At 52.1% G+C, this 14,862-nt stretch overlaps 1 protein-coding gene across 11 annotated transcripts in view; it reads right to left on the reverse strand.

Moving 5' to 3' along the window:
• The window catches only part of PLEC (plectin), a 392,819-nt gene that overhangs the window by 147,790 nt on the left and 230,167 nt on the right, over positions 1-14,862 (reverse strand). The window contains exon 1 of one of the 11 annotated variants that reach the window (XM_082257387.1): positions 7,420-7,554. The exons of the other annotated variants lie outside the window; for them this stretch is intronic. Within the exon in view, the coding sequence (XP_082113513.1) occupies positions 7,420-7,522 (103 nt within the window). The 5' untranslated portion in view covers positions 7,523-7,554. Of the gene's footprint in view, positions 1-7,419; positions 7,555-14,862 lie in introns of those variants that run through there. 11 annotated transcript variants of the gene reach the window in all.

A 14,862-nucleotide genomic window follows, 5' to 3' on the forward strand; every position in this document is an offset into this window, starting at 1 on the left:
ATCTGCAGCTTCTATCCTGCCATGAAGGACCCTGTTCAGGCACTTCCTGTTATCGGGTGACAACGCTCGGTCCCCATCTCTTATTTGTGCTCCTGCGTTGTCACCTGGTCACGCAGTCTTCCGATGGTGACTACATGTAGCCTGTCAGCACTCATTACACAGGCATGGCCCACTGTTGTCACCCCCAGGAAACCCGTCCTGAGGAATGCAGACCGGAAACGGCTGCAAAGAGGCGGCAGGAGATCAGCAGCACTGAGATGTAACAAAGGATGAAAACATAGGAGCGAAGGAGAGGGAGAGAGTGTGACCACCCCATGACAGGAAGTACTGGGACAAGGACTGTCATGGCGGGATCACTATGAGGGGTCTTCAGAAAGTTTCTGCACTTTTTCTTTGGTTTTAAATGAAGATCTATAACTATATAAATAATAGAAGTGCGGAACCCTCTTATAAGAAAAGCTGCAGATTTGACGATTGAAAATGTCTTTTGGAATAAAGTGATTGTCTGATCAATGTCCAGAGCAAGCTGTGCTGCAGTGCAGAGCTGTGTCTGCGGTCAGTGAGGGCGCTGCAGTGCAGAGCTGTGTGTGCAGTCAGTGAGGGCGCTGCAGTGCAGAGCTGTGTGTGCGGTCAGTGAGGGCGCAGTGTGTGCAGAGCTGTGTGTGCTGTCAGTGAGGGCGCAGTGTGTGCAGAGCTGTGTGTGCGGTCAGTGAGGGCGCTGCAGTGCAGAGCTGTGTGTGCAATCAGTGAGGGCGCAGTGTGTGCAGAGCTGTGTGTGCTGTCAGTGAGGGCGCTGCAGGGCAGAGCTGTGTGTGCAATCAGTGAGGGCGCTGCAGTGCAGAGCTATGTGTGCTGTCAGTGAGGGCGCTGCAGTGCAGAGCTGTGTGTGCCGTCAGTGAGGGCGCTGCAGGGCAGAGCTGTGTGTGCCGTCAGTGAGGGCACTGCAGTGCAGAGCTGTGTGTGCGGTCAGTGAGGGCGCTGCTGTGCAGAGCTGTGTGTGCTGTCAGTGAGGGCGCTGCAGTGCAGAGCAGTGTGTGCGGTTAGTAGAGAGCTGGGTGTGTGGCCAGTGAGGGCGCTGTAGTGCAGAGCTGTGTGTGTGGTCAATGCTGAGTTGCAGAACTCTATGTGGTCTATACCAGTGAAGCATTGCAGTGATCGGCGTGGTCAGTGCGGTCGGCGTGGTCAGTGAGGGCGCTGCAGTGTAGAGCTGTGCGCGGTCAGTGTAGATCTAGGAGGACTCGGATGATGGGAAGGGTCAGCACACAGAGTGGGGGGAGGGGCCTACAAGAAAGGAGCACTCGGGGCCCATTGTATACACCTGAGAGTGCGACACGCATGGAGGGCGAAAACCAAACCGCACAGAGAACGCCCAACCACCAATCACAGGACTCCTTGCCTGTATGATCCCGCATGCTGGAAAATCTCAGCCAATCACATGACCTGTCTGGCCACACCCCTCTACATGGAAGTCAGTAATCCATTGTGTGATCCGCAGGCTGGAAAATCTCTGCAACCAATGAAGGAAAAAACTGCCACCGACATCGCATCAGAGCGCCGCTGGAAAATAAACGCATGCCGGCTCCAGACTGATTGGCCCTTTGTTTATCTTGGGACTGCAAAGTCGCATAACAAGTCGTACTCCATGATTTCCATTCATATCTGTGCAACTTCAAGTTGCAGCGACTTCAGAGTGGTCCCTGCAATACTTTGGTCTGACTTTGACGCAACTTGAGATCGGCAGACCTCAAGATTACACAGGGATTGCTTCAAGTTGCATCAAAGTCGCATGACTTTCAGGTCGCACAAGTATAAAAGAGGCCTTAGACATTTCCCAGCCTGCAGGCTCTGGTCTGATTTCGGCCCCTTTCACACTTGTGCGACCTGAAAGTCGTGCGACTTTGATGCAACTTGAAGCAATGCCTGTGTAATCTTGAGGTCTGCGGATCTCAAGTCGCATCAAGGTAGTGCAGGGACTACTTTGAAGTCGCACAGATATGAACGGTACTCATTGGAAATCATGGGGTACGACTTGTCATGCGACTTTGCAGTCCCAAGTCGCAGGACGAGTCGCACAAGTGTGAAAGGGGTCGCAGACATTTCCCAGCCTGCAGGCTTCAGTCGTATTGTCACATGACTGCAGACCATACCACCCTCAGTCCAGAGGTCGGTCGCAGGAATGTGTCGCATTGCCCGCCCCTTCATCCTGGAATACCTGCAGACAGGTTACAGGCGGGGTGGGGTGGTGGGGGGGGGGGTAAAGTCTGCCTTTACAACCCTTCCATCACCGCCACGCTGGTATCCATGGGAACAGAACCGCCCAGGAGTCGTACAATACAGGGAGGGGCCCCAACGGCTGCTGGGTGACACCAGGGCGGGGACACGCCGCTGGCACAGCGCCTGAATGGTGGAACGTCTCGTTATCGCAGAGCAGAAAACTTCCCAGGAAACCATTCTACGCCATCCGTACAAATCCGACCAATCAGGGCCCATCTCTGCCAATAAAAACGCTCCCTTAGGATTGTAAATTCATCACACAGTCTTCTGACCTGCAACAATGTTACTAAGATGTATCCAAACTTCCAGAGAGTGGGAGGGGATTGGAGGAGTGGGAGGAGATTGGAGCCCCTGGCAGGTTTTTATTGCTGTGTGAGGAGTCACCCTCTGTCTGTCTTGTTAACCACGGAAACGGGATGGGAAATCCAACATGTTACAGTTGTCACCAGACCAGGAAGTGAAGGGGAATCTTCCAATTGGGGACACCTCCAGATTTCCTCTCACTTCCTGTTGTGTCCACCCCCCCCCCCCCCCCCATGAATGAGTCAGGGAGTCCCTGTGGGATTAAAGCCGCACTCCGGGACACAACAATCCTTCACTGAGATCTATTCCTCATCGGCCACAAAAGATATACAAACCCAGATATTACCTTCTAAAACTGTGCTGTGCAGAGAGCGGAGCTGTGGGTGGAGCTTAGTGGGCAGATACCAAATACAGGAGGGGGTGGAGACCAGTTTTCATTGGTGTTCAGCGCACACATGATTTCGGAATCCAACCAATAGTGGCGTTTGACCCCTTACTGCTCAGCCCCGACAGCCCTTTAAAGGGGTCTTTACACTGAGGGGGCGGGGTGGGATATGCTTTCCGATCGTCATTCTGTATTACATCCGACATTACATCTGTCTGATCGTCATTCCATATTACATCCGACGTAATATCTGTCTGATCGTCATTCCTTATTACATCCGACGTCACATCTGTCTGATCGTCATTCTGTATTACATCCGACGTAACATCTGTCTGATCGTCATTCCGTATTACATCCGACGTAACATCTGTCTGATCATCATTCTGTATTATATCCGACGTCACAGCTGTCTGATCGTCATTCCGTATTACATCCGACGTAACATCTGTCTGATCGTCATCCTGTATTACATCCGACATTACATCTGTCTGATCGTCATTCTGTATTACATCCGACGTAACATCTGTCTGATCGTCATTCCGTATTACATCCGACATTACATCTGTCTGATCATCATTCTCTATTACATCCGACGTTACATCTGTCTGATCATCATTCCATATTATATCCAACGCAATGGTCATTCTGTATTATATCTGATGTTACATCTGTCTGATCGTCATTCCGTATTACATCCGATGTCACATCTGTATTATGTCCGACGTCACATCTGTCTGATCGTCATTCTGTATTACATCCGATGTCACATTTGTCTGATCGTCATTCAGATAGATGTAATGTCAGATATAATACAGAATGCTGATCAATCTGTCTGATCATCATTCTGTATTACATCCAACATTACATCTGTCTGCTGTAAATTAAATTCTCTAATGTGTAAAGTCAGCCAATCCGGCGGATATGGAGTCACGTGATCACCATGAGCCCATAACCAACAGAAAACAGATGCTTCATAGAGAACCACATCCATCCCAACCAATCAGAGTGCAGGCTGTCAGTATAACGGCTCTTATCCCGGGGCCCTCAACAACAAAAATATACAGAAGAGTCCGGCCAAGTGTGGAGAATCTGGGCCCAGCAATGTGCCGCACAGGAGGCGGGCACCAGGGAATCGCCCACAATGGGATGAACTGTCCCACCAGTTGGAGAATAGTCCGGGATCAGGGGGATAGCAGGGCGGTAGTCCAGGATCAGGGCGATAGTCCAGGATCAGGGGGATAGCAGGGCGGTAGTCCAGGATCAGGGGGATAGCAGGGCGGTAGTCCAGGATCAGGGCGGTAGTCCGGGATCAGGGCGACAGTCCGGGATCAGGGCGACAGTCCGGGATCAGGGCGACAGTCCGGGATCAGGGCGACAGTCCGGGATCAGGGCGGTAGTCCAGGATCAGGGCGGTAGTCCGGGATCAGGGGGATAGCAGGGCGGTAGTCCGGGGATCAGGGCGGTAGTCGGGGGATCAGGGCGGTAGTCCGGGGATCAGGGCGGTAGTCGGGGGATCAGGGCGGTAGTCGGGGGATCAGGGCGGTAGTCCGGGATCAGGGGAATAGCAGGGCGGTAGTCCGGGATCAGGGGGAATAGTTTGGGATCAGGGCGGTAGTCCGGGGATCAGGGGAATAGCAGGGCAGTAGTCCGGGATCAGGGGAATAGCAGGGCAGTAGTCCGGGATCAGGGCGGTAGTCCGGGATCAGGGGAATAGCAGGGCGGTAGTCCGGGATCAGGGGGAATAGTTTGGGATCAGGGCGGTAGTCGGGGGATCAGGGCAGTAGTCTGGGATCAGGGGGATAGCAGGGCGGTAGTCCGGGGATCAGGGGAATAGTTTGGGATCAGGGCGGTAGTCCGGGGATCAGGGCGGTAGTCGGGGGATCAGGGCGGTAGTCGGGGGATCAGGGCGGTAGTCCGGGATCAGGGGAATAGCAGGGCGGTAGTCCGGGATCAGGGGGAATAGTTTGGGATCAGGGCGGTAGTCCGGGGATCAGGGGAATAGCAGGGCAGTAGTCCGGGATCAGGGGAATAGCAGGGCAGTAGTCCGGGATCAGGGCGGTAGTCCGGGATCAGGGGAATAGCAGGGCGGTAGTCCGGGATCAGGGGGAATAGTTTGGGATCAGGGCGGTAGTCGGGGGATCAGGGCAGTAGTCTGGGATCAGGGGGATAGCAGGGCGGTAGTCCGGGGATCAGGGGAATAGTTTGGGATCAGGGCGGTAGTCCGGGGATCAGGGGAATAGTTTGGGATCAGGGCGGTAGTCCGGGGATCAGGGGAATAGCAGGGCAGTAGTCTGGGATCAGGGGAATAGCAGGGCAGTAGTCTGGGATCAGGGGAATAGCAGGGCAGTAGTCTGGGATCAGGGGAATAGCAGGGCAGTAGTCTGGGATCAGGGGAATAGCAGGGCAGTAGTCTGGGATCAGGGGAATAGCAGGGCAGTAGTCTGGGATCAGGGGAATAGCAGGGCAGTAGTCTGGGATCAGGGGAATAGCAGGGCAGTAGTCTGGGATCAGGGGAATAGCAGGGCAGTAGTCTGGGATCAGGGGAATAGCAGGGCAGTAGTCTGGGATCAGGGGGATAGCAGGGCGGTAGTCCGGGGATCAGGGGGATAGCAGGGCGGTAGTCCGGGGATCAGGGGAATAGTTTGGGATCAGGGCGGTAGTCCGGGATCAGGGGAATAGCAGGGCGGTAGTCCGGGATCAGGGGGAATAGTTTGGGATCAGGGCGGTAGTCGGGGGATCAGGGCAGTAGTCTGGGATCAGGGGGATAGCAGGGCGGTAGTCCGGGGATCAGGGGAATAGTTTGGGATCAGGGCGGTAGTCCGGGGATCAGGGGAACAGCAGGGCAGTAGTCCGGGATCAGGGGAATAGCAGGGCGGTAGTCCGCGACCAGGGCGGAGTTCCATTTATGCTCATATTTAAAGCAGTATTAAACCCAAAAGCAAACATTATATTACAGCTTTCCAATTCTGAGATGTGATGGCTGCATTTGTTTGTTTTTCATGTGGTGATCCTGCCAGTAAGTCTTGCTTTTCAAAAGAACAAATTCTCCAGCAGAATGTATCAGGTTACATGGATGAGACAAACCATTTACCACTGACAGGGGTGCTTACAATGATCGGCTTTTATTTATGGAAAAACCTTTATCCCAAAAGTAACAAAAAACTGTTTGCTGTAACTGATTATAAAGTATTAGGGGGTTCTGTGTGTTTGCGGGGGGAGGGGTTTAGGATAAGTTGGAGGTACCTGTTCTGGGTGTCGAGGGGGGGGGGGTCAGGTGAGTTTGGGTTTGCCTGTTCTGGGTGTTGGGGGGTCAGGTAAGGTTAGAGGTACCTGTTCTAGCTGTTGAGGGGGGGGTCAGGTAAGGTTAGAGGTACCTGTTCTAGGTGTTGGGGGGGGGGGGTCTGGTGAGGTTGGAGGTACCTGTTCTAGGTGTTGGGGGGGGGGGGGTCTGGTGAGGTTAGAGGTACCTGTTCTAGCTGTTGGGGGGGGGGGTCAGGTAAGGTTAGAGGTACCTGTTCTAGCTGTTGGGGGAGGGGGTCAGGTAAGGTTAGAGGTACCTGTTCTAGGTGTTGGGGGGGGGGGGGTCTGGTGAGGTTAGAGGTACCTGTTCTAGGTGTTGGGGGGGGGGGGCTGGTGAGGTTGGAGGTACCTGTTCTAGCTGTTGGGGGGGGGGTCAGGTAAGGTTAGAGGTACCTGTTCTAGCTGTTGGGGGGGGGGGGGGTCAGGTAAGGTTAGAGGTACCTGTTCTAGGTGTTGGGGGGGGGGGGGTCAGGTAAGGTTAGAGGTACCTGTTCTAGGTGTTGGGGGGGGGGGGGGTCAGGTAAGGTTAGAGGTACCTGTTCTAGGTGTTGGGGGGGGGGGGGTCTGGTGAGGTTGGAGGTACCTGTTCTAGCTGTTGGGGGGGGGGGTCAGTGTGATTGGTAATAATTCTAATCCAGGTGAATACTGAGCCCCCCAGATCTCTGGCACAGTAGGGGGGGGGGGGTCACTTCTCCTGCTGGACCCTCCATCTATCATACACAGTGAAGAATGCAGCAGCAGGAGTGAGACTCCTGAGTGTGTGATGAGTTCCAGGATCTCCCCCCACGTGACAGCAGCGGAGGAAATGAGGAGTTGGGTTGCCATGACAACGGCTGTGTACAAAGTAACCGAATCCAGGTGTGCGGAGATCGGAAGAGGAAAGTAACAAAATGTAACAAATAAGAGATCGCAGCGATCCGAGCTTACAAACATCCCGGGGAGGTGTATGGAGCCGCATAGACCGGATCGGTGTACAGACACCAGGATAGAGAAGAGGGGACCCCTTAAATGTCATATGTGCCCCCCCATATATCACCCCGACCCCCCATCAGTGATGATAGAAAGTTACCCCGATGTGTCTTCCCATATAATACATAGAGAGGAGAGGGGAGGAGATCGGTCGGTAGGAGGAGAGGGGGGAGGAGATCGGTACCCACCTACACAGCAGAGTTTGGAGTAGAGGTGCCCCCGGTGCCCGTCCAGCAGAATCTCCCTCTTATACGAATAATACCAACCGGAGGAGAGCGGCCGATCTGCCATCCTGACCGCCCGGAGTCTCCCTTCTCCCGCTGCTCTCCCTCCCCTCCTCCACTACACACAGATCCGCCCAGAACTTTGCACTCCCCGGGTCTGCCCACTGCACCTCCCCCGACCGATCACTACCGATCTACAACTACCTACCTACACCTCCGATCTACTACTGCACCTCCCCCGACCGATCTATACTACCGATCATCTACTACACCGATCATCTACTGCACCTCCCCCGACCGATCTATACTACCGATCATCTACTGCACCTCCCCCCGACCGATCTATACTACCGATCATCTACTGCACCTCCCCCGACCGATCTATACCGATCATCTACTGCACCTCCCCCGACCGATCTATACTACCGATCATCTACTGCACCTCCCCTGACCGATCTACTACTACACCGATCATCTACTGCACCTCCCCCGACCGATCATTACCGATCTACTACTGCCCCCCCCCCCCACCGATCTACTACTGCACCTCCCCTGACCGATCTATACTACCGATCTACTACTGCACCCCCCCCCCACCGATCTACTACTGCACCCCCCCCCACCGATCTACTACCGATCATCCACTGCACCCCCACACCGATCTACTACTGCACCTCCCCCGACCGATCTACTGCACCGAACATCCACACCGATTATCCCTTCCTATATAATACACCACAGATCCCCCCCCCCCCCCCGTGTACTACCGGACCTGAAATGGCACATCGCTACCAAACACCGACCAACCGATCTTCACCCGACCAGACTGTGTGTGATCTCTGCACGGCGGTATAGGTCGGAGATATAAATGTATATTAACAGCAGAAATAGCGTGATTGTACCAAAGGAGCTTACACTCTAATGCCAAGCCCCCCCAGGTAACTCACTATTATATACCGCAGGGACCTTCCTGGGCACATTGACAGAGAAGAAATAAAATACACCGACAATAAGGAGAGGGGGGTGGGCAGAAATAGTCGGGCAGTTCCCAACTTAGCACCGATATAGATATTGTACCGATCTGAGGAATAAAACCTCATTTTTTTTTTTTTTGTAATATTTTTTAGGATTATAAAAGAGGGAAACACACCGAATGTGCGACATCCGACAACGTGCGATATCGGACATCGTTTTATGATAAACTAACAAAATGGTCTCCAAACTGTGGCCCTTTGCTTGCCTTTATCTGGCCCTTGAGGATAATTCCCTCCATTGTCAGCGACAGTGGGGGCACCGTTCCTGCCACCGACACCAACGATGGGGCACCATTCCCACCCAAACACACCAACGATGGGGCACCATTCCCACCCAAACACACCAACGATGGGGCACCATTCCCACCCAACACCACCAATGATGGGCCACCGTCCCTCCCAACCATGGGGGCACCATTCCTCCCAACCATGGGAGCACCATTCCTCCTAACCAATGGGGGGGCACCATTCCTACCAACCATGGAGGGGGCACCATTCCAGGGCACCATTCCTCCCAACGATGGGGGGGGCACCATTCCAGGGCACCATTCCTCCCAGCCATGGGGGGGGCACCATTCCAGGGAACCATTTCTCCTAACCATGGGGGGCACCATTCCAGGGCACCATTCCTCCCAACCATGGGGGCACCATTCCTCCCAACCTAGGGGCCACCATCCCTCCCAACCATGGGGGCACCATTCCAGGGCACCATTCCTCCCAACCTAGGGGCCACCATCCCTCCCAACCATGGGGGGCACCATTCCAGGGCACCATTCCTCCCAACCATGGGAGCACCATTCCTCCCAACCATGGGGGGCACCATTCCAGGGCACCATTCCTCCCAACCATGGGAGCACCATTCCTCCCAACCATGGGGGCACCATTCCAGGGCACCATTCCTCCCAACCATGGGAGCACCATTCCTCCCAACCATGGGGGCACCATTCCTCCCAACCATGGGGGCACCATTCCTCCTAACCATGGGGGGGGCACCATTCCTACCAACCATGGGGGGGGGCACCATTCCTCTCAACCATGGGGAGGGGGCACCATTTCAGGGCACCATTCCTCCAAACCATGGGGGCACCATTCCTCCCAACCATGGGGCCACCATTCCAGGGAACCATTCCTCCCAACCATGGGGGGCACCATTCCTCCTAACCATGGGGGCACCATTCCTCGCAACCATGGGGACGCTGTTCTAGGGCACCATTCCTCCCAACCATGGGGGGCACCATTCCTCCCAACCATGGGGAGCACCATTCCTCCCAACCATGGGGAGCACCATTCTTCCCAACCATGGGGGCACCGTTCCTCCCAACACCAATGACTGGGCACAATCCCTTCCACTGATACCAAGGATGCAACATGGTTTTCGCCCTCTGATGCCAGGACATTTTCTAATCTTACTGGTCACAGTCCAGCCCCCCTGAAGATTGAAGGACAGTAAACTGGCTCTTTATGTAGAAAGTTTTGAGACCCCGCCCTAATGTATCAATATCTGGTTGGATGGATGGATGGATGGAGTAGCAATTCTCAATTCCCAGGGCCGGTTCACACTTCATGTGGTGCAAATTTGCACTGCATTAAAATTGCAACCTGTTCATGCAAACTGATTGCGAAATGTAGGTTAAGTTTCCGACGTCCCGCTATCAGTTTGCAAAACGCAGCGCGTTGGGGGTGAGCAAAAAAAAAAGGGTCCTGCACGAGTTTGCGATACAAATTCAGCCGTACAGTTTTTATGGCTGAATTTGCATCGCACAGACGTCGCATGTGATCTGAGCAGCAAAGCTGTGCAAATTATATGCAATGTCTGGCGTCACACCAGTGTGAACCGGTCCTTAAAAGGTGCTCCTTGGATATTTTGGTTCTAATGGCTAAATGGGATGTAGAGAGCAAAGGCTGGCCTGTGTAGTCCGATCCAATAGAAGAGCTACTGGAGCAAAAATCGCTGGCGAAGGTAATGCTGGTTATGACAGAAAGGTGTCAGAACATACAGAGCATCGCAGCTTGTATGTTGTTTGAGGCTGCGTAGCTGCAGAGCGGTTAGGGTGCCCATGCTGACCCATGTCCACAGCCAAAAGTGCCCACAATGGAGATGTGAGCATCAGAGCCATGGAAGAAGGTGGCCTGGTCTGATGGATTCAAGAATGGGTTGAAGAACGCAAGCTCAAGGTGTTGACTTGGCCTCCAATATCTTCAGATTTCAATCCATCAAGCATCTGTGGGGCGAGCTGGAAAAACAAGTCAAAACTATGGAGGCTCCACCTAAAAGAGGTCTAGTGGAGTCCATGCCTTGACAGGTCAGGGCTATTTTGAGGAAAGAGGGGACCTACTCAGTATTAGGTGGGTGGTCAGAAAGTTACAGCTGTTCGGTGTTAACGTATAATAAAAAAAAAAACAACAAAAGTGTGTGAATGGGGGAGGGGACATTAGAGCGTAAGCTCCTCTGATACAGAGACTGATGTGACTGGCTCAGTATTCTCTGTACAGCACTGCGGTATATGTCAGAGCTATATAAATATATAATAATAGTGTGTGACTGGGGGGGGGGGGGCATTAGAGTGTAAGCTCCTCTGGTACAGAGACTGATGTGACTGGCTCAGTGTTCTCTGTACAGCACTGCGGTATATGTCAGTGCTATATAAATGTATAATAAAAATATTAAATAGTGTGCAAATATGGGGGGGGGGGGGCGACAGAGTGTAAGCTCCTCTGGTACAGAGACTGATGTGTTCAGTCTCTGTGCATCACTATGGTATATCTCAGAGCTATATAAAATGTATAATATTATTATTATTATTATTGTGTGTGAGACTGGCTGTGGGGGGAGACATTAGAGTGTACGCTCCTCTGGTACAGTGTTCTCTGTACAGCACTGCCGTATATGTCAGAGCTATATAAATGTATAATAATGTGTGAGACTGGGGGGGGGGGGGGGTACATTAGAGTGTAAGCTCCTCTGGTACAAAACTGATGTGACTGGCTCAGTGATCTCTGTACAGCACTGCGGTATATGTCAGTGCTATATAAATGTATAATAAAAATATTAAATAGTGTGCAAATATGGGGGGGGGGGGCGACAGAGTGTAAGCTCCTCTGGTACAGAGACTGATGTGACTGGCCCTCTGCTCTCTGTACAGCACTACAGTATATGTTAGAGCTCTGTAAATGTATAATTTTTTTTTTTACTAACGACTCCTGGTAGAACTTGCCATGTGCCTGCTGTGGCATCTACAATCACATCTCAGAGTTTATTGGATGATGGGGGACGTACCTGTGTGGCTCCCTCTCCCACTTCCCTCAGTCATGGAATGACCTTCAGGGCTTGGTGCCCCAGTGCATTTCTTTTTCACACGTTAACATGAATGCATGTGAATAGGCTGGCAAAGCACCAAAACATACAAAAAAAAAAAAAAAAAAAGATGGGCACGCACCATTTTTGGCAAAGCAGCGCACCACAACGCACAGTAGCGTATTACAGCGTGTTATGGTGCTGTAATGCATGTTGAAGCTGGGTTGCCTTGCATTGGGGTACCATTTAAAATGAATGGCACCATACCATGCGGGACTGTGCATGCTGGTAACGGACTGTGCGTGCTGGTAATGTGCTGTACGTGCTGGTAATGTAGTGTGCATGCTGGTAATGGACTGTGCATGCTGGTAATGTAGTGTGCATGCTGGTAATGTGCTGTGCGTGCTGGTAATGTAGTGTGCATGCTGGTAGTGTGCATGCTGGTAATGTGCTGTGCGTGCTGGTAATGGGCTGTGCGTGCTGGTAATGGGCTGTGCGTGCTGGTAATGGGCTGTGCGTGCTGGTAATGGGCTGTGCGTGCTGGTAATGTGCTGTGCGTGCTGGTAATGTACTGTGCGTGCTGGTAATGTAGTGTGCGTGCTGGTAATGTGCTGTGCGTGCTGGTAATGTGCTGTGCGTGCTGGTAATGTGCTGTGCGTGCTGGTAATGTAGTTTGCGTGCTGGTAATGTACTGTGCATGCCGGTAATGGACTGTGCATGCCGGTAATGGACTGTGCATGCCGGTTATGGACTGTGCATGCCGGTAATGGGCTGTGCATGCCGGTAATGGGCTGTGCATGCCGGTAATGGGCTGTGCATGCCGGTAATGGGCTGTGCATGCTGGTAATGGGCTGTGTATGCTGTTAATGGACTTTGCATGCTGGTAATGGGCTGTGCATGCTGGTAATGGGCTGTGTATGCTGGTAATGGACTTTGCATGCTGGTAATGTGCACCAACCATGCACTGCCCTGGAAAGGTGAGAAAGGGCCCTCAGGGTGGAGCACAATTTCAATGAAAAACACGAACAATAAAACTTTTTTTCCTTTTAAATAGATTGCAGAATTCTTTTATTAGACTTTTCAGGATTCCTGTCCCCTTTGTTGCAATCCGGGAAATGATCAGAGGAATGCCCCGGGGCAGTTTTATAAACTAATCTATCTGAGCATTTCCGAAAATCAGCGATCGCTCCATTGGCAGAATAAGTTGTCATCTCACGCTCTGGGATCATCCAGGTGAATGGAACCGGTATGTCAGGTCCCGGGAGGAGGAAAGTGACAAACAAGGAGTGAAAAGATCTAAATAGAGGAGAGAAAAGGGACGGGGTGTGAGGACCGGGGAACACCCAGATTATGTGGCGGGAAGATGTCCTAAGACTAAGACTATGGAAATTGTTCATCAACAGAGGACACAGAAGTAATGACAAGCTGATTTTTATTATACATTTATATAGCTCTGACATATACCGCAGTGCTGTACAGAGAACACTGAGATAGTCACATCAGTCTCTGTACCAGAGGAGCTTACACTCCAATGTCCCTCCACAGTCACACACTCTTATTATTATACATTTATATAGCTCTGACTTATACCACAGTGCTGTACAAAGAACACTGAGCCAGTCACATCAGTCTTTGTACCAGAGGAGCTTACATTGTAATGGCTTAGCAGACTTGGTGGCTCTTTAACAGTGGCAGTACAGTCAGAGATCACATGACCTGCTGCAGATTGGCAGTTGATGGTGTCGGTGTACAAGGGTCTGACCATACTGGATCACATCAGTCTCTGTACCAGAGGAGCTTACACTCTAATTTCCCCCCACAGTCAGTCACACACTATTATTATAATACATTTATATAGGTCTGGCATTGATCACTGAGCCAGTCACATCAGTCTGTACCAGAGGAGCTTACACTCTAATGCCCCCCCCCCCCCCACAGTCACACACTATTATTATTATTATACATTTATATAGCTCTGACATATACCGCAGTGCTGTACAGAGAACACGGGACCAGTCCCATCAGTCTCTGTACCAGAGGAGCTTACGCTCTAATGTCCCCCACAATCCCACACTATTATTATTATACATTCATATAGCTCTGACATATACCATAGTGATGCACAGAGACTGAACACATCAGTCTCTGTACCAGAGGAGCTTACACTCTAATGTCCCCCCACAGTGACACACTAATATACATTTTACATAGCTGGCATATACCGCAGCGCTGTACAAAGAACACTGAGCCAGTCTCATCAGTCTCTGTACCAGAGGAGCTTACACTCTAATGGCTTAGCACACATGGTGGCTCTTTAAAAACAGTGGCAGTACAGTCAGAGGTCACATGACCTGCTGCAGATTGGCAGTTGATGGTGTCGGTGTGCAAGGGTCTGACCATACTGGAGGCAGTATTGCTCTATTCAGTGTAACTCCCCTATAAACAAGTCTAGCATTGGGATAAGGGGTGAGGGGGGGGGGTTCTGGTACAGGAATTGGGTTCATTTCTACGGCCGGTGCCCCAGCAGCTGGCAGCTCTTGGCCTGGCCGCGTCCACGGTTACAACAGGAAACCACAATGGAGTGCCGCGCCTCGGCGGCGTTTATGGCCAGCTCAGTTTTTCCAGTTTCGAAAGAGAGTTAAAAGCAGCAAAGATGGAAAATTCCAAAATATAATGGTGGGGAGTGCAGGAAAGGGGGGAAAGGGGGGTCTACCGGTGTTGGTTGGTGGGAAAGGGGTTGTATTACAGAGACGGAGCCAGACGCTGTTCCCAGTTCTGCAACAAAGTCTGAAAACTGTCTTCAATAATCAGCTTATAGCAAGGAGGGGAGGGGGCTGATCGCTGTCCAAAATTCAAACCAGTAAATCCAAATTCCCAGAAAAACTAGAGCTGGCCCTGAGACCTCTGCCGCCATCCCGGCTAGAGGGAAATATGAGACATTCACGAGGGGGAATTTAATAAAACAACGGAGCGAACTGGAAGAAACCATGGCAATGGGCGGCCCAGGCTACGGGAGGCCGTGGCAATGGGCGGCCCGTGCTACGGGAGGCCGTGGCAATGGGCGGCCCGGGCTACGGG

Source organism: Pelophylax lessonae (assembly GCF_965119305.1).
Source record: "Pelophylax lessonae genome assembly, chromosome: 5".
Taxonomy (NCBI): Eukaryota; Metazoa; Chordata; class Amphibia; order Anura; family Ranidae; genus Pelophylax; species Pelophylax lessonae.